Genomic DNA, 20,428 nt, shown 5'->3' with positions numbered 1-20,428 from the left:
CTATTTTGATAACTGCTCTGAGGGACATCTGTAATTCTCTCAACAATAAAGATAAAAAAGAATGTCGTAAATTTCTAGGGAATAAAAACTAGTATATGGGGGAGGTGGTGTCAGGGACATTATGTTTGAAACTTATTCTCAAACAGTTTAGAAAAAAATTGGGGTAATAAAAATTGGGGGGTGCAAAAATATGGTAAAATTGTTCATACTTGGAAACTATGGGTGAAAGGATATGTAAATTACCCAATTCTTGCAACTCTTCTAATAGCTCTGAAATTATGTCAAAATAAACAAGTAAAAGAAAAAAGCTGCACCCTGGCTGGTATGGCGCACTTGGTTGGGCAAACTCCTATGTAACAAAAGGCTATGGATTTAATACCTGGTCAGGGCATATGCCTGGGCTCCATCCTGGTAGGAGCCTGTGGTAGGCAGCCGATTAATGTTTCCCACTCACATTGATGTTTGTTTCTCTCTCGGCCCTTTCATCTCTTTCTAAAGATCAAGTAAAACTCAACTTAAATTTAAAAGTTGCTAGTTTCAATAGTCATACAGTAAAACATTAAGAAATAATAGCTGGCATTTATTACTCTAAAAGGCCTAGTGGTTGAGATTATGGACTTTGCTATTAGCCAGACTTCAGTTCAAGTCCGAACTCGGCTATATAACTTTGGACAAGTTACTTATCTTCTCTGATCTTCTGTTTTATGGGGATAATGTATAGAATTCTTATAGGATTCCATAAAATCAAGCATGTCAACAACCTGCCCTAAAGAGACACCAATTTTGGAGCCTGACTGTGAAGGTTTGAATCCTGCTTAGCAATTTACTAGCTGTGTGACCTTGAACAAGTTATTTAACCTCTCTGCCTCAATTTTCCTATCAATAAATGGGGGGAAGGAGGTGATAATAGTATCTATCTCAAGGGTTCTTGTGAAGACTAAGTAAGTTCATTGATAAAAGTGATTTGAATAGCACCTGACATAGCAAGCATTGCATACATGGCAGTTATTTGCATTACCAGCTAAGGCTTTCTACAGAATAAGAATTCAGAAAAATGTTAGCTATCATCATTGTTAACCATGTAATATTATCTTCAATACAGCTTTTTCAAGAGGTTTGGTGGTAAAGAGAAAGAAAATTTACCTTTTTCCTCTTAAAATAGGAAGACCTAAGCACATTATAGAGACAGGAGACAAACGATCCAGAAAGAAAAACTGAAAATGTTAGAGCCAAGGAGTTATTTACAAAGGACCTCAGTCTTTCTCTTTATAAATATCATGAGGATTTAAGAGACATAATTTGAAAGGGCACTTTGGCTAAAGGTAAAAGATAGAATGTATATCTTTAAACATAACTTTGAATACATATACACACACACTTTTACATTTCTTCTTCTACAGAATGCATTTCCCTTTAATACCTATGAGGCTTTAAAATATTTAGCTTCTCGGAGAAACCAAGATGGCGGCATAGGTAAGCACCTAAACTGCTGCCTCGCTCAACAATTTCAAAACTACAACTAAAAGACAGAACGGACACCATCCAGAACCACAGGGAAGCTGGCTGAGTGAAAATTCTACAACTAGAAGGAAAGAGAAACGCTCATAGAGAATTGGAGGTACGGCAAAGGGTCTTTGTGCGTGCAGAGAGGAAGGGCAGCTGAGAGCCTGGCTGACTTTCTCTGGCGGAAGGGGGAAGGAAGCCCCCGACCGCACTGAACCCCAGTTCTGACTGCACTGAACCCCAGTTCCGGGCGAGCCCCTGGGGACCCATGCTCTTACAGGGGGAGTCTGGACTCTCGGGCGGAGACTCGGGAGCTGGGGAAGGCGGAGGACTGAAAGCGCGCGTGCCAGTGCGCACAAAGGCTGCGGAGGTTGCCACAGGCTTTTCCTAGTGGAAGGGAGTCGGAGGCTCCTGACTGCACTGGGCCCCAGTTCTGACTGCACTGAACCCCGGTTCCAGGCGAGCCCCTGGGGACCCACGCTCTTGTGGGGGGAGTCTGGACTCTCAGGCGGAGACTCGGGAGCTGGGAAGGCAGAGGTCTAAAGGCGCGCACGTGCGCACAAGGGCAAGGCTGACGGGAAGCCAAGACTGAGACTCTACCCCATCCAAGCTGAGCACAGAGGCTATTGCAATTTGGCAAGTCTAATCCTATAAGGCTGTCTCCTGCACCGAACTTCTCCCAGCATAGACACAGCTGATCCTTACAGCCAACTGGCCTGGAGGTCAATTCTTCCCAGTGATACCAACAACAATAAAGACTTAATTACAACAAGGCTGTACACACAGTCCACAAAGGGGTGCACCAAGAGTGTCCACCTCAGGTTAACTGGGGAGGCAGACCCACTGGGCCATATTGGAAACCTAGCACACAAATCTACCCTACCAACTCAGGGAAGCAGTGAAAATGCGGCGTCAAAGAATCAGATCACAAACGAAAGAAATGGAGGAAAACAAATGACTGGATATAGAATTCAAAACCACGGTTATAAGGCTTTTTAAGAATATCCTAGAAAAGGCCGATAAATATAACGAGACCCTCGAAGATATGAAAAAGGACCAACTAGAAATTAAACATACACTGACTGAAATAAAAAATATTATACAGAGACCCAAAAACAGACAAGAGGAAAACAAAAATCAAGTCAAAGAATTGAAATACAAAGAAGCAAAAAACACTCAACCAAAAAAGCAAAAAGCAAAAAAAAAAATCCAAAAAGTTGAAGATAGTGTAAGAAGACTCTGGGACAACTTCAAGCGTACCAACATCAGAATTATGGGGGTGCCAGAAGAAGAGAGAGAGCAAGATACTGAAAACCTATTTGAAGAAATAATGACCGAAAACTTCCCCCACCTGGTGAAAGAAATAGACTTACAAGTCCAGGAAGCCCACAGAACCCCAAACAAAAGGAATCCAAAGAGGACCACACCAAGACACGTCATAATTAAAATGCCAAGAGCAAAAGACAAAGAGAGAATCTTAAAAGCAGCAAGAGAAAAACAGTTAGTTACCTACAAGGGAGCACCCATACGACTGTCAGCTGATTTCTCAACAGAAACTATGCAGGCCAGACGGGAGTGGCAAGAAATTTTCAATGTGATGAATAGCAAGAACCTACAACCAAGATTACTCTACCCAGCAAAGCTATCATTCAGAATTGAAGGGCAGATAAAGAGCTTCACAGATAAGAAAAAGCTGAAGGAGTTCATCACCACCAAACCAGTATTATATGAAATGCTGAAAGGTATTCTTAAAGAAGAGGAAGAAGAAAAAAGTAAAGATAAAAATTATGAACAACAAATACATATCTCTCAACAAGTGAACCTAAAAATCAAGTGAATTAAAAACCTGAGGAACAGAATAATCTGGTGAATATAATAGAATCAGGGGCATAGAAAGGAGTGGACTGATAATTCTCAGGGGGAAAGGGGTATGGGGGGTTCATGAAGAGACTGGACAAAAATCATACACCTATGGATGAGGACAGTGGGGGGAGGTAAGGGCAGAAGGTGGGGTGGGAACTGGGTGGAGGGGAGCTATGGGGGGAAAAGGAGAAACAATTGTAATAATCTGAATAAAGATTTATTAAAATTAAAAAATAAAATAAAATATTTAGCTTCTCTTTTAGAAATCCACCTACAATTGCCCTCCTCTCTCCATTTAAAACGAAAACTTTAAGCAAAATACAGGAAGAAAATATACATAATAGGAAAAGATTACAAAAAAGGCTTTTCTTTTTAATAATATTTGTTTCTAAATTTCATTTTTGGATTAATTGGCAATAATTAATTTCCATGGGGAAATGATAATAGCAGATGTCTATGGATCAACATGAGAAAATGTCTAAATATTGAAAGAAAAGAAACATGTTATAAAATAGTTTGGAGAAGATATTTGTATATGTATAGAAAAGGTTAATATTAATAGCAACTGGACTTTTTACATTCCATCTTTATAGAGCAACTATTATGTTTCAGACATAAAGGATCTATATACATAAAGAGGTAATATGCTAATTGGTCCTAATGGTGTCCCAGTCACGACCGTTCAAACAGGCTGCGCGTGCACAGGAGCTGGTGGGCAGGGATGGGGCTGGTGCGCCACTGGGACATGAGGCTGCCCACTGCGTTGCCCGGCCCAGAGCGGGGCGTCAGGACCGGCCACAGCGGGCCCCCCCGGAGAAGGCGCGTGTAGGCCTGCCATGCCACCCGCCCAGAAGGGGGCGTCAGGATGGGCATGGGGACTCGGCGGAGAGCTCTTAGCACTCCTGTGCTGCAGTCTGAAGGTGCAGAGAGGAAGGGAGAGCAGATGGGCAGTTAGGGGATTTAGGCCAGGAAGGGAGAGCAGATAGGCAGTTAGGGTGATTTAGGCCAGAAGGGGAGAGCAGATAGGCAGTTAGGAAGATCAGACAAGGAGGGGAGAGCAGTTACGGGGATCAGACCAGCAGGGGAGAGCAGTTAGGCAGTTCGGGGGATCAGGCCAGGAGGGGAGAGCAGTTAGGGGCATCAGGCAGGGAGGCAGATGAGCACTTAGGAGCCAGTGGTTCTGGATTGCGAGAGGGATCCCAGATTGGAGAGGGTGCAGGCCAGGCTGAGGGACACCCCCCGCCCATGCATGAATTTCATGTACCGGGCCTCTAGTTAAAGAATAATCAAAAGGAAATTTAATATTCAAAGCACAATGGAATGTTCCCATTTCAATTCAATTTGCCTTAAAAAAGGAACAGAATTCAGATCTACAGAGCCAATCTGCACTCTATCATTAAACACATCCTATATGTCAGTGAAATGAGTACTACTACAAAGAGTTAATTTCACAAAGATTTCTGCAAAGTTTATCAGTTTAGAATATAGTTATATAAAATCAAAATAAATTCATTTATTTAAAAAATATTACACATTTCTAAGAAAACAGAAAATAACTGTCCAACTGTCAAATAACTGAAAGTACCTTATCAGTTAAAACACAACCCAATGAATTTAGTTAGGATTGAAGAAATAATTCCTTAAGAAACCATTCTCCTTTTTATTTTCTTTATTATTCCATAATACCATCTCTCGGGCAAATATTCTTAAAATTAAAAGTTATAGACAAAACCCACAAACTTAAGCTTTATACCAATGTCAAGGTCACCAAAAAATGGGAACCATTTTTACAGAGAAATACAACATACTTGGGCCTGCCTCTTTTTGAAAAGGACACTGAGAAGAGATGATACAGGAAAAAGAAGATTCACTACCATTAACACGGGAATCTTGACGCTGACAATGTATTTGCTTCTATCCTATAATTCTCTACATATCTACATTAATCTAAACATCAAACAATTATTCTTAAATGATCGTCATTTCTCTGCATTGTCAAGGTAGTTACCTTTCTCCCACTAAACAAAGAGTGCTATCCAAATGGAGGACCGGGGTATGTGACAGGAGGTGATGTTATGGGGAAGGAGCAAACTAAAACCCAACAGGAACCATCTTCACTCAGTACCATTCACCTTTCTGCAGCTTTTTATTCATCCGGTTAAAGAGAGAATAAGAAAAAACAAAAACAATAGAAATAAGGGAGAGCTGAGAATTACTGTATACCTACTACATCCGCCCTTTTACCTTTCTGCAGCTTTTTATTCCTCCAGGTGAAGAGAGAATAAGGAAAAACAAAAACAATGGAAACAAGGGAAAGCTGAGAGCTATTAAACACCTATTACATCCCAAGCATTGCAAAGTATTATTTCATTTAATCTTCCTACAGTACAGAGGATGATTTTGAAGTCTGGGCAGGGTCAACTTTCAGAAAGTAAGTCCCAGAGCTGTGATGAGAACCCAGTAAGCGATTTAAAACATGTGCTCAAAATGTTTCTCACATCACTCAACCTCTCTAGTAACAGTAATAGCAGTTATTGTCCCAGCATACAATCCTTTTATTTCCTTTTATTTAAAGAAAAACCTTTTCATTATGGAAACTTTTAAAATCCTATATAATAAAAGGCTAATATGCAAATCAACTGGCCAGCGGAACAACCAGTCGCTATGACGCACATTGACCAGCAGGGGGCAGACGCTCAATGCAGGAGCTGCCCCGTAGTGGTCAGTGCACTCCCACAGGAGGAGCACTGCTCAACCAGAAGCAGGGCTCACGGCTGGCGAGTGCAGCGGTGGTGGCAGGAGCCTCTCCCATCTCCGCAGTAGCGCTAAGGGTGTCCGACTGCCAGGGAGTGGGCCTAAGCCATCAGTCAGACATCCCCCAAGAGCTGCCAGACTGCAAGAGGGCGCAGGCTTGGCTGAGGGACCCTCCCCCCCCCCCGCAGAGTGCACAAATTTCACGCACAGGGCCTCTAGCCCTATATAATAAAAGGCTAATATGCAAACAGACCAAACAGTGTAACAACCGAACAACCAGTCGCTCTGACATGTGCTAACCACCTGGGGGCATGTGAAGAACATGGCAGGTGTTGGCCGTGGCGAGATGGTAGAGCAGGTGAGTGGGGGTGCCAGACCAAGGCAGGGCACTGGTCACTGTCATCGAGGTGAGCCTCTCTGGTGGTTACTGAAAATTCTTTGCTCTCGTGTGCCACAGTCCCGCCTGGCAGTCGCACCTGCTGTCAGTGCCGGCCCTGATCACTCGGCGCTGTGAGTGGGTGCGAGTGGCAGCTGCCGGCCCCAATCACCCTTGAGGGCTTCTCCACCTCCCCCTGCTCCTGAGGGGCAATCAGGACAGCAGCCACTGCTTGCACCCACTGACAGCACCAGCTCCACTCTAACCCGCTGCTGGTGCTGGCCCCAATCGCTCCACACCATCAGCAGGTGCGAACGGGGTCAGTGCCATCAGCATGTCGGAGTGAGGCTGCCAGCAGACAGGGGACCAAGGGCTGCAGCAGGAGGGGACAAGTTGGGGCACGGAGGATGGGCCAAGACCCGCCCCTATGCCCACCACAGCCTCGTGGCCCACAGTACCTTTCAAGGTGCACGCATTTGTGCATTGGGCCCCTAGTCTATAATAATAATAATAATAATAATAATAATAATAATAATAATGATGATGATAAAAGCATAATATGCTAATTAGACCGGACAGCCGAATGTCCTTCCAGACAAAGCCGCAGCAGCTACAAGGGCCAACAGCTGTGGCGTTGGCGGCAGCAGCAGCAGTGGCGGGGTGATGGGGGCAGCACCTTCCCCTGATCAGCCAGATCACTTCCCACAGAGGGAGACCAGACTGCTGCTTAGGCCCCCTCCCCATGGACATCCCCTGAGGGATACCGGACTGTGAGAAGGGGCAGGCTGGGCTGAGAGACCCCCCCCCCCCCAGTGCATGAATTTACCTCTAGCCCTATCTAATAAAGTGAGAATATGCAAAATGACCATCATGCCGTCACAAAGATGGTGGCCCCACCGGAGTCCCCCAGTCCTTTCAGCCCCCTTGGGGGGCGGCAGGAGCATGGTGTGGCCGGACCCACCCTCAGCCCCCCAGCCCCCCAGGGCCAGCCCGAGGCACAGGCAAGCCTCGATGGCAGCTGCCCAGCGGATGCCCAAGGTGCAGGCAAGCCTCGAATGTCAGCTGCCTAGCCACCCAGGGCCGCCAGCGGCTCAGGTAACCAGGGCTGGCCGAGGCTTGTGCTGCCATCAGTGGCAGCAGCAGAGGTATGATGGGGCGTCACCTTCCCCTGATCGCCGGGTTGCCTCCCACCCCTGAGGGCTCCCGGACTGTGAGAGGGGGCAGGCTGGGCTGAGGGACACCCGCCCCCCCCCCCCGCCAATGCATGAATTTTCATGCACCGGGCCTCTAGCATATATATAAAAGTAGAGAGAGGAGTGTGTAACAACTCTAGTGTGCCCATGGCTCAGCTTCACCTATATGTCATTCCTGTGTCACCTACCTTTTTTTCTCCCTGAAATATTTAAAAACAAATTTAAGACGTTTCATTTGACTTCAGAATATCTCTAAAAAATTAGATCTTTAAATAATATTATCACACCAAAAAACAATCATTCTTGACTATTACTGAATGCCCAATTCCTCTTAAAATATCTCTAATTACCTTAAAAATACCTTTTTGAAGTTGGTTAGCTTAAATCAAGATACAAACAAGATATACATATTACTTTTAGAGATGTAGCTCAATAAAGGGTGGGGCAAAAGTAGGTTTACAGTTGTGAGTACAAGATTTTATTCTTGTATTATTATTATTTATTCATTATTACCTTATTTTCCATACAAACAACTATAAACCTACTTTTGCCCCACCCTGTATATGACAGTTGCTTCCACATCCTCCCCTTTCCTTTTATAAATGGCATTTCTATACAGGCAAACCTCAAAGATATTGCGGGTTTAGTTTCAGTCCACTGCAACAAAGCAGGAATCACAATAAAGTAAGTCACAATCTTTTTGCTAGTAGAGGTTCTTGCTTTCAAGTTGTAATAAAATGCAACCTATGTGAAGTGCAGTAAAACAAGGTATGCCTACATAGACTTTACGGTTGATAGCATGTGTATCTCTAGCTCCTTTATTCCCTTAAACTGCTGTGGGCTTGATTACACTGTGGTTCACCTTTCTTCATTGTTGTTGCAAGATTGCTCAAGTGGTACTGCATCACCTCAGGAGGCATTTGATATCCACTTGTCCTCTATTAGTGTTACAGTAATAGTGTTTCTAAATCACTGGGTATTTTCGTTCCTAAAAGCTTATCGGATACCACATATTCACGGCAATGTGCACGTGGTGATCAAGCTACCAGGTTAATCCAGAGTTAACTGAGAGGCAACAGAAGTTATCAATTAATGGTCAGAGAAGCAGGGAAGGAATAGTTCCTTTGGTAGATAAGAGGCCAAAAAGTAGAGAAGGATTTGACTATAGATCAGCCTTGGGCAAACTATGGCCCGCGGGCCGGATCTGGCTGTTCTATCCGGTTCTCTTGCTCTCCCCACCGCTCCTTTACTTTGAATTTATATTAGTTCACACAAACACTCCATCCATGCTTTTGTTCCGGCCCTCCGGTCCAGTTTAAGAACCCATTGTGGCCCTCGAGTCAAAAAGTTTGCCCACCCCTGCTATAGATGGAGAGGAAGACAGAGGACAAATAAGATGCTCAAAGAACAAGATACTGGGTTCCAATTACGGTTCTAAAAGATACTTTACACACTTGTACCAATAAATGTTTCCAAGTAAATTCAGAAAACCCAAGAATTCTTTATTTTATGATGTTAGTTTACCAAACAACCTTATAAAAATTTCTACCTTTCTTGCTTAAGAGCAAGGTGCTGCTCTCTAAGCCAAAGGTTCCTAACTAGACTACAAAGTAGATTATCCTCAGAACTTTAAAATACCAAGGCATGGCTCCCACCCAATCAATTCTGATTCAATGGGTCTAAGGTGAGGATCAGGTATTATTTAAACAGTATTATTCAAAAGTCTTTCCAGGTGACTCTAATATGTAGCCGTAATTGAGAACCACAGCTCTTAGCTAAGGTTAACAATAGCAGCAATATTTACTAAGCATGTGTTGTATGTTACATACTGTTCTGAGTACTTTAAATGTATGAGTTCATTTTCTATTTTACAAGTGAGGAAACAGAGAGGTCAGGTAACTTGCCCACGGTCACAGAGCAAGCTAACAGCAGAGTTAGGATTAAATATCAAGAAGTTTGGATCAAAAGCCCTTGTTCTTAATGACCATGATATACTGCCTCCTAAGCATGAATTATACTTGTATTCTTTAATTGCAAATAAAATGATCGAAGAAAAACAAAAAAAAATTAGATAATTAACTTTCTCCTTCTTAGAAATATTACAGAGGCATTTTGTTGCAAGGGTAGGAGCACAGGCTTGTTACAAAAGTAAATAAACAAACAGATAAATTATTGTCTCTTCCCAAAAGATTCAAATTTTTGAGATTCACACATGCTTTTAATAATTTCCCACATATAATCCATACAGCATAGTTACTCAATCGTAAGTATCAAAAATTGCTTTAGTTGTAAAATTCAGGCAATAATGTATTACATATACATTTATAAGAAAATGTCCTACCTATTTCAGTTCTGCTAACTCCAATTCCATTATAAATTCTCAAGTAATTTAAATGACAAGAATCAGAATCTTCAATGTCAAAGTCACCAAATTTGATGCGCAATCTTTCTCCCATCTTTACACGAATCTCCCATTCACAAACGGTGCTGTTGGGATAGGTCTGTGGGTAGTTTATGGACATAAGGGTTCCACTTTCAGGGCCTAGTACAGTGTGTCCACATCCATCACCTTTAAAAAGAGTTAAAAGAACAATAAATTATTCTTACATCTTTAACTTAAACTATAAATACATAGGATTTTTAAAAATGTATTCTATTATATATTTTATACCACCAATACTTTCTTTACACAAGATAAAAAAGATGACATAGTTTTTAGGATATCTACATACAGGAGCCAAAAGAAGCCAGGTTAGGTCAAAATAATCAATAATTAACTTTACAATTTTTGAGTTCAATGGACCTTCCAATCTGAATTAGAAGTAAACATAATTCGGCAAAAAATACATATACATGTCATAAATTCAAACTTTAAGAATATCAATTCATAATAATTATTTAAATGTAAACTATAAAAATAAAAGTATGTGACCAGCTTCATCTATTCATTTACAAATATCACAAACCTCTTCTAAAATCTGTGAGGTGAATGATTTCTGAAAGTACTTAACATATACTAAAGATAATGCAGTCACTGATTATATGACACCCTGCAAGGCTCGCCTTCTTGAAGGCATTAAAGCACTATTTATTGAAGTTTAATTTTATATTCTACTAAAATTTGACTTTTTAGTAATCCCTCTGCAAAAGCCTCATTGTTTCCCTACAAAATGATGAGAAAATGCTTATTTAAAGATTAGGGAAAATGACCTTAATATCTTGGTAGTAGCATTATTTGTTCTAGAAATTTCTTCAGAAATTGGATATGAAAACTCAGGTAACTTAACATATTGTTTGTAAAAATAAAATATGTACATCCTTCCCTTTCTTATGAAATGTGTTATTTTACTGGGGAGGGGACATGCACTATTGATGAAAAGGTTTCAGCTGCTGCACCAATTGTATAGTTTAGCATTCCTTAATGACAGGATTCAAGTACATTCTTTTTAATAGGAAGATTAATACATCTTTTTAAAATGACAGTATTTTCCCCTTCAAAAGAGCTATTGATAAACATTGTTTGGAATAGTTTGGTGCTTGCACAAAAAAAAACAATATTGAAAGTGACACTGCTGGGTTTTAATGTTAATATGGATAGAGATGGCTGTCATAGAATGTTCTGTTATCTTGCCATTATCTTGAATTATTATTTTTACGAACAATGTATAAGTGGTATCATTTAGTAGAACAGATGAAAGCTTTAAAGGCCCATGAATAAGAACTTAACATAGTATCTAGCAAGTAGTAGTTGCAAAGTAAAATTTTATTAATGTTTATTAACCTACTAGAGGCCCGATGCACGAAATTCATGCAAGAGTAGCCCTTCCTTCCCCAAACTGCAGGCACTGGCTTCCCTCTGGCACCCGGGACCCAGCCTTCCCTCGTAGCCCCGACTTCGTCCAGAAGGTCGTCCAAAAAGACGCCCGGTCTAATTAGCATATTACGCTTTTTTTATTATTGATGAAATAAATAATTTCAATCTAGTCTCAAAACTACCTTTAATGAAGAACCAACAGCTCTGGACCTAGATTCTGATGACTATGCTTCAAATCCTTTGTTGATAAATAATTTTTATTCTCAAATCCATATGAGTACTGTTACTTAAGCTACTTTTAAAGGTTAGTCAGTATTTGTAATCTGGCTTCCTAAATAAATCTCTCTCCTATAAAGCTTAGCTTTTAATCAATGTGAAACTTTACCTATCTTCTATACCTCCTTTCATCCTATACATAAGAACTATGCATAGCAGCTCAATAATATAATAATGCATAAAGGCACCATAAAATAAACATATAAATTTTTATGTGATACACCCACTTATATTTTACAAATATAAAACTTAGAATGTGATACAAATCAGAGAAAAAAAAAACAACCACAAATTTTTCCTGAAACTATCATGAAAATACCTTGAATATCTATGTTGGAGATTATCTAAATTGGAAACATAGGGATATAAAACCCTCACTGTGAAAATAAATGAATTATAATATAAGTAACTTTTGAACAATCATTAACATTTTTCGTTAGAGAAAAAAAACAACTACCCTAAGATACAGTTTCTAACATGAAACTAGTCTGAAATGTTCTCTTACATTGAAAAGATAAATACATGCTTTCTGGAAGTGTTTTGATCTTTAAAATGGAGCCACTGAATAAATGAAGTAACACAAAATATAAATGTATTTTTTTTTTTTTTTTTTTTTTTTTTTAGTAAATAGAAAATAAGGCAGCTTTTTCCGTGATTGGAAGTGTTGATGGATTTCAGAAAGCCAAGAATTTCCTATTAACAGCTGAATTCTTGACTTAGTAATGGCAGGTTGCTGCATTTAATGTATTCCCCATAGGCTGTTACTTAACTTAAGGTTGTGATTTTAAAATGGATTTTACAGAAAGCATAAGCAGTGTGTTAGTAGTAATTTTTGTCTTTATTGTTCATATTTATGTTTGAGTCTCAATAATACACAAAACATTTCTTGTCCTCTCCTCCATAAAGCATACACTTTCTACACAAGTTAACACAATGAATACTAACTTGATGAAAAACAGGACTTTAGTGTGCATGCTGATGAAGAAAACAATTAAATGGAGCTGTCCTTTTTCAGTATCTTATGTAGGGGACGGGCACCAACAGTCCACAAATAATGCGGCAAGAATGTTTTAAAATATGTGATGGGAGTTCAGAGCTTCCTCCTTTTGCAAACAAGATGATATGCACCAGAAACCAAAGTTAAAAGTCTTAAATCTACTGCAATGAAGAAGTTTGAATGTTGCATATTTCAAAGACTACTTGGTAAGTTTAACCTGACTAGATAAATACTAGTAGCTTAGCTGGCCAGGATAAACACCTACTGCTGAGGTATATGTTTAGAATATTCTAGTTAGAAAGGGAATGCTGGGCTTATACCCACTAGGCCAGTTTTCAAATGCTTTTCTCTGTTATTTTACATTGTGACTGTGACTCTAAACATTCTAGCACGTATAGGGTCTTGACTCTATTCTTGACTCACTAAAGAGTCCCAACCTAGTACAGTCTGGAAAAACAAACAAAAAACAACAACAACACTGCATGGGGCATCCCAAGGTCATAATGTTCAACTCTACAATCAAAGAAAGATCTTGACCTCACCTTTATCCCCAAATTAGAAAATGTGCTCCCAGGTTATTTTTACAGTTCTTAAAAGTAAAGCCTATTCTATACCAAAATACTTAAAATGTGACAAAATATTATAAAGTAAAACCAAAATCTTTATCAACAAATCACCAATATACAGGGTGGGGCAAAAGTAGGTTTACAGTTGTAAGAGAAACACAGTTTATTCTTGTATTATTATTTTTGCTGCACCCTATACTTAGAGCAATGGTTCTTAACTGGAGTGGGGAGAGGCTGCCACAGGAGTGATTGTACCTCTCATTTGGCAATGTCTGAAGACATTTTTGGTTGTCACAACCAGAGGGTGGGGTGCTATTGGCATCTAGTGGTTAGAGGCCAGGGATGCTGCTAAAACATCTTACAATGCACAGGACAGCCCCCTAGAATAAAGACTGGCCCATCCTAAATGTCAACAGTGCCTAGGTTGAGAAACGTGACTTAGAGCAAAGATTAGAAGATCTGGGTTAGTTCTTGGCTGGGTTTCATTTGGCCCAAGGGTTATTCTGTTCTATTTGCTATGGGTACAACCCAGGAAATAGTTTCCCCTCAGAGGTCAGCAGTTATACTAAAGAGTTTTATGTTTCCACATCCCAATTTTTCAAATAAATAAATGGAATGCTTTGTTTTTCTTTAAGTTAAAGAAAAAAATCCTTTTTATTAGTCTACAACCCTCAAATGATTTTTTCTGTTGCTAATAAGGTCATGAGTAATAAATAGTCACTAAATGTTCTGCTTAGTTTTGTACACTGAGAAGAATAATGATCTATGGCCAGGCTGTATTATCTACTCTTAGTCATTTCACAAGGCAGAAATAACAAAAACAGCATAACTACTACTGGAAGCATAGCTTTCCAAATGGGTATCATAGGAGCAATCCATACACTCTCATCAACAATTCCAATATCACCAACTCTTTCTCCAACTCCATCACTACCACCACCAACACCTTCTGTCAACTTCTCCTCCTTCTCTAGAAAACTATAACTGACCATAAAGGTAGAAGCCTGATAATGTAATTTCTGAATTTTATTTTAGTGGAGAAAAAACATTGGAATTTGATCTTACTGCTCCTTTGCTTGGCTGCAAATTTAACCAGGGGATTACTCACAGAACATGTGTTCACGTACTCTGAAGAGTGTAAGGTCATATGTGTTAAGCCAGATACAAATTTTGATATTGTTCCAGAAAAATAACTGATTTTTTTTTTTTTTTTTGCTTCTTATCCCCAGAGAAACCAAAAAGAACATTAAACACATTTAAATGACAATGAATTAATACAACAAAGAACACATGGCTTATTTTAGGCTGCTTTAAACTGCGAATCAACTGGGGTTTTTTGATAAACATGTACTCGTGATGCTGATTTCATGTGACCCTCCAACCACCCCCATATATTAGTCACATTACTACTAATAAATAATATAAATTCTTATTTGTTGAATTATGTTAATATGAACATGGTGTACCTTCCAAAAATACTTCAACAATAGCAAATACAAATGCAGAAAGCTTTTACAAATGTCAAAACTGTAGAGCAATGTAATTTTCATTAGAGTCACTGTAAACTATGAAAGGTTTATACTTTTCCAGTGGGTGTTCAAGAATTTCTTTACCACTGTGAACTAGTATGTCTGATTTCACTTCCTCTAAGTAAGCGTCACTTCTGTCACGTCTTATAATACATCTGTGAGATCTTATAATCAATTGAAAAAGAGACAATTAGAGAGTAGAAAGGTGTTCAAAAGAATAACTTCCAAGTCTTAACTAATATATCCTATTTTATTTGGCTAAAAGTGAAGATTTTTAATGCATTACTTAGCACCATGAAATTTTAGGCCAGAAGTATTTTATCAGTCCTATTACTGTAAGACTTTTAAAGTTGCATGACTACAAATCTTATATAGATAATTCAAGGTATCACTTTAATTTTACTCAATATTTTTTAATATTGCATAGGCTAGATATGCATTGAGAGCCTAAAGAGAGTCACTGTGGATATTTGTAGAAAAAGAAACAGCTCCCAGCTTCATTATTTTTTAAGCCCAACTTCAACTCTGCATTATAGATAATTTATAAAAGTGAGTAACGTAAAGGAATGTTAGATGTATAAATCCTCTTCAACCTCCAAATCATAAACTACTTAGAACAAAATGTGAAGCAAATGGTCTCTGGTGTCATACAATGAACTTACATGCCCTATCTACCACTCACTGTGACCTTAAGAAGGTAATTTATTTTTGCTAAACCTCAGTTTTAAAAAACAGGGATACTAACAACTCAAACCACACAGGGTAAGACTTACATAAGATAGTGTATGAAAAGACCTAGTATCGAGAGGCTAACCCATAATAAGTGCTCAATAAATGTTTGAGAGTACTAGTATTATCCTAAAAGACCTGAAAGGCTTTGCCCATCATATGTAGAGCCAGCACACTTGGCCATAATCTAACTAAAGTAAAAGAAAAATGACCCATTAGTAATTTTAGAAAATTTATAGCAGCTTTAAAGCTTCAAGTGTGTCTTGTGAAAAGTATATATCCACTAAAAAGTAATTCTCATTAACACTTTCCCCTATGACATCTACTTCACTTCTGTTACTCACTTGCAGGACCGCAACCTGGACTTTGCTTTTGCCATTATCAAAGTCTGCTTCCACCTCTGAAATCTCAAAAACTTTAATGGCCTACTCTACTGGTCAGTCTCCTGACCTTTCAGCTCTCTTACACCGACTGCATACTTTCTGAACTTGGCATCTCTCTTTTCTCCCCATCTATAATTGTGTCCTGGCCTCATTTCTTTTCCTAGCCAGTCTGGACCTCATGTCCACTGGATTTAACTACACTCTTCTGGTACATTCATTTCCTAGCTACCATGTCCTTCTTGAGTATCCTGGCAACCCCGCCCTCCAACCCTGAATCAAATGATCTCGCTTTGTCAAGGAACTGAATACCACTGGAATAAAAGGAATCACAAAATCCAAAAGATATGTGTCATTAGAGTAATCTAAGATAGGTACCTAAAACTACTCAGTAGTCTCTTATTCAGTGGTTCTCAAAATTTAGTCTCCATTAGAAACACCTAAGGTTCTAAGGCCCTCATCCCCATAAATTCTAATAAATGTCAAAAAATTACCTGGAACTTGCCCTAGCCCATTTGGCTTAGTGGACAGAGCGTTGGCCTGCAGATTGAAGGGTCCCTGGTTCAATTCCAGTCAAGGGCACATGCCTGTGTTGCTGGCTCGATCCCCAGTAGGGGGCGTACAGGAGGCAGCCAATCAATGATTCTCTCTCATTATTGATGTTTCCATCTCTCTCCCTCTCCCTTCGTCTCTGAAATCAATAAAAATATATTTTTAAAAAATTACCTGGAACTTGGAAATAGGGGAAAAAACACACACACAAAAAAGGAAAGCAGCACATCCTTTAAACGTCATAAAGGCCAAAAGCCACCCAAGAATTATAGGGCAAAATACTTAGTTGGACTTACTATTTATCATTGATTAAAGGTCCCAGTCTTGGTTACATGTTAACTGGTAAATTGTTGCTTGGTAGAGATGCATATTAATTTCTGTGCAGGTGAAAAGGTAATCCCAAAGGTGACAGTTTATGGCTCTAGTGACCATTAACCAAATTTATCCATCTAGCCTAGCAATCATATCCTAAGATTCCCTATAAACACCTAACTTCTCAGATATTCTTTGGACGGGTTATGATACCTTACTGGTTCCCTCATTAATGAATGAGTTAAATAAAATCTTTGATATGTGTTCATTTTATTGTATGACAGTTATGATTTGGCTCTTTTCCTTTTCTTTTTTTAAAAATATATTTTATTGATTTTTTACAGAGAGGAAGGGAGAGGGATAGAGAGTTAGAAACATCGATGGGAGAGAAACATCGATCAGCTGCCTCCTGCATACCCCCTACAGGGGATGTGCCTGCAACTAAGGTACATGCCCTTGACCGGAATCGAACCTGGGACCCTTCAGTCTGCAGGCCGACGTTCTATCCGCTGAGCCAAACCGGCCAGGGCTTGGCTTTTTTTCTTTTAATGAATTTTACATTGTAAGATACTTCTCCAGTGGGGTCTAGGATCTGTACTTTAACAAATCTTAAAATACTAACAGCAATAACAACAAAAACTGTACCAAAAAAAAAACACCTTTCCACCCAGTGTCCCTTGACATTTACCATCTTCTTTTTCACTTTTCCTTTCTTTTACAGGGATTTCTTTAGTTCTTTATTCTTCATATCTTACTTCTTTGCCTCCCACTCTAGCTTTAATGAATTGTAATTCAGTTTCCAGACCAGCTGTAGGTTGGACTGTGCCTCCCAAAATGATATGTTCAAGTCCTAATTTCTGACACCTGTGAATGCAACCTTATTTGGAAATAAGGTCTTTGCAAATGTACTCAGGTTAAGATACAGCCATACTGAACCAGGGTAGACTCTAACCCAGCCGTGGGCAAACTACGGGCCCGCGGGCCAGATCCGGCTGTTCTATCCGGTTCTCTTGCTCTCCCCTCTTCTCCTTTACTTTGAATTTACATTAGTTCACACAAACACTCCATCCATGCTTTTGTTCCGGCCCTCTGGTCCAGTTTAAGAACCCATTGTGGCCCTCGAGTCAAAAAGTTTTCCCACCCCTGTGTCTAACCCAATGACTGGTGTCCTTTTAAGAGGAGGAAAATTTGGACACAGATACAGACAAGAATACCATGCAACTACAGAGGCAGAGAATGGAGTGATGCAAAAGAACGCCAAAGACTGCTACCATCAGAAACTAGGGAGAGTCAGGGATCCTCACCTAGGGTTTTTGGAGCAAGCATGGCCCTGTCAATACCCTAATTTTTTACAATTCTAGCCTCTAGAATTATGAGACAATACATTTCTGTTGTTTTAAGCCATGTAAGTTTGTGGTAATTTGTTATGGCAGCCCTAGGAAATGCAGGCCTACCTCTCTAATGAAACCATTCATTAAAGCAGTCAGTTTCCGAGCTGTCAAAACTCAATGAATACCTTTCTATACTTATCTCATTTGTGATCTTTCTACAGCAACTGGCATTGCTGGCCCTTCCTGCCCTCCCATTTTTCTTCCTTCCTTCATGCCTTCACTCCCTCATTCTTTTTTCTTTAAATATATTTTATTGATTTTTTTACAGAGAGGAAGGGAGAGGGATAGAGAGTTAGAAACATCAATGAGAGAGAAACATCCATCAGCTGCCGCTTGCACACCCCCTACTGGGGATGTGCCCCCAACCAAGGTACATGCCCTTGACTGGAATCGAACCTGGGACCCTTCAGTCCGCAGGCCGACACTATCCACTGAGCCAAACCAGTTAGGGCACCCTCTCTTTCTTAAAACTCTCCTTCCTGCCCTGACCGGTTTGGCTCAGTGGACAGAGTGTCGGCCTGCAGACTCAAGTGTCCCAGGTTCGATTCTGGTCAAGGGCATATATCCTGGTTGCAGGCACATCCCCAGTAGGAGGTGTGCAGGAGGCAGCTGATCGATGTTTCTCTCTCATTGATGTTTCTAACTCTCTATTCCTCTCCCTTTCTCTCTGTAAAAAATCAATAAAATATATTTTAAAAAAAACAGAACAAACACAATTCTCCTTCCCTCTTAGCTCTTCCAACTCTGTCCTTGCAACTTCTCTGGCATCCTAGCTGACCTGGCTTCTTACTGCTGATGCTGCTGTTCTTCAGAGCTCTTTCCCCACTCTTTGTATTCTACTGGAGCAATCTCACCTACTCCTAGGATTTCAGTTACCACTGAAATGGAGGAAGCTCCAAAGCCTCCAACCACTGTTGTCTTAATCCTCAAACTTGTCACCTACTTAAACATTAAGTATCTCTGCTAAGAAGTTCCATTGCATTCAAACTCATCCTGTCCTAAGTATCCAAGGAACATCTTCCACATGCCAGGCACTGTAGTAGGTGCTATGAGTAACAACAAAAATGAGAGACAAAGCCTCTGTCCTTATAGTTTACAATACAGTAAGACAGACATAGCAAGTAATTTTCATGGACAATGAGTACTACGAGGAAGTAATGAGAACTTTATGCATGTGTGTCTGTGCAGGATAAATAGCAGTTAACTAGGTAGAAAACATGGTGGGTGAAGGAGGTGGAAAGCAGGGAGAAGAGAATTGCAGAAATGAAAAAATAAAAAAAAAGCATCTTAACCTTTGCTCTCTCAACTTTAACTGGTCATTATGTTTTATACCTTCTCTCCTCAATATCTCTAAATTTAGTCCACCTGAACAAGTGTAGACCCTTGTTTCCACACTTCCTAATCTTTCCTTCCTCTAACCCATTGTCCACACTCCTGCCAGTGTTTCTGAAACACTAACTGGGTCATGTAGGTCCCTTATTTAAAAATCCTTCCACTATTTTCCACCGAGGATACAATAAAAGTCAGATTCTCCAGTAAGGATACAAGGTCTGTTATAATCTTTCCCCTATTCCCCTTCCAGTTTCATTTCCTGACTTTCCCCACAACCTCTTTGCTCCAGCTGCAGAACTATGGGGGACTGCATGCTCCAAGTTCTCTCCTCTGAGCCACTGCACATGCTATTCCACTCTGCCAAGAACAACACCCACCTAGCAAATTCAATGTTACCTCTTTTGTAAAACATGCTGAAAGTCTTGGTCTTTCTATGTCTATTACCAGAATCTCTTTATTGTACTTAATATGCTTAATTACATATGCATTTTTAAATATATTTTATTATTGATTTCAGAAAGGAAGGGAGAGGAAGAGATAGCAACATTAATGATGACAGAGAACCATTGATCAGCTGCCTCCTGCATGCCACACACTGGAGATCGAGTCTGCAACCTGGACATGTGCCGAGTGTGAATCAAACCAACCTCCTGATTCATAGGTCAATGTTCAGCCACTTAGCCATGCCAGCCAGGAACAAATCCATTTTTATGTCAGTTTATCATACCAACCTGTAAAACTCTGTTAGGCAGGCATACACACAGAAATGGGGCACACTAGGCTCTTAACACATGCTGTTGAATTTAGAAAAATAATAAACCCAAACAAGCCAGTGGTAGGCACTTGATAGCAAGTAATTTA

At 40.0% G+C, this 20,428-nt stretch overlaps 1 protein-coding gene across 1 annotated transcript in view; it reads right to left on the bottom strand.

Annotated features, from left to right (window-relative positions):
- The window catches only part of DCBLD2 (discoidin, CUB and LCCL domain containing 2), a 103,009-nt gene that overhangs the window by 68,925 nt on the left and 13,656 nt on the right, over nt 1-20,428 (bottom strand). The window contains exon 2 of the mRNA XM_080654119.1: nt 10,031-10,258. Coding sequence (XP_080510245.1) covers nt 10,031-10,258 — 228 coding nt within the window. The remainder of the gene's footprint in view (nt 1-10,030; nt 10,259-20,428) is intronic.

The sequence above is a fragment of the Plecotus auritus genome (assembly GCF_963455305.1).
Source record: "Plecotus auritus genome assembly, chromosome: 2".
NCBI classification, from domain to species: domain Eukaryota; kingdom Metazoa; phylum Chordata; class Mammalia; order Chiroptera; family Vespertilionidae; genus Plecotus; species Plecotus auritus.
Note: the sequence above shows the minus strand (reverse complement) of the source record. Positions and strands in the feature narration are given on the sequence as shown.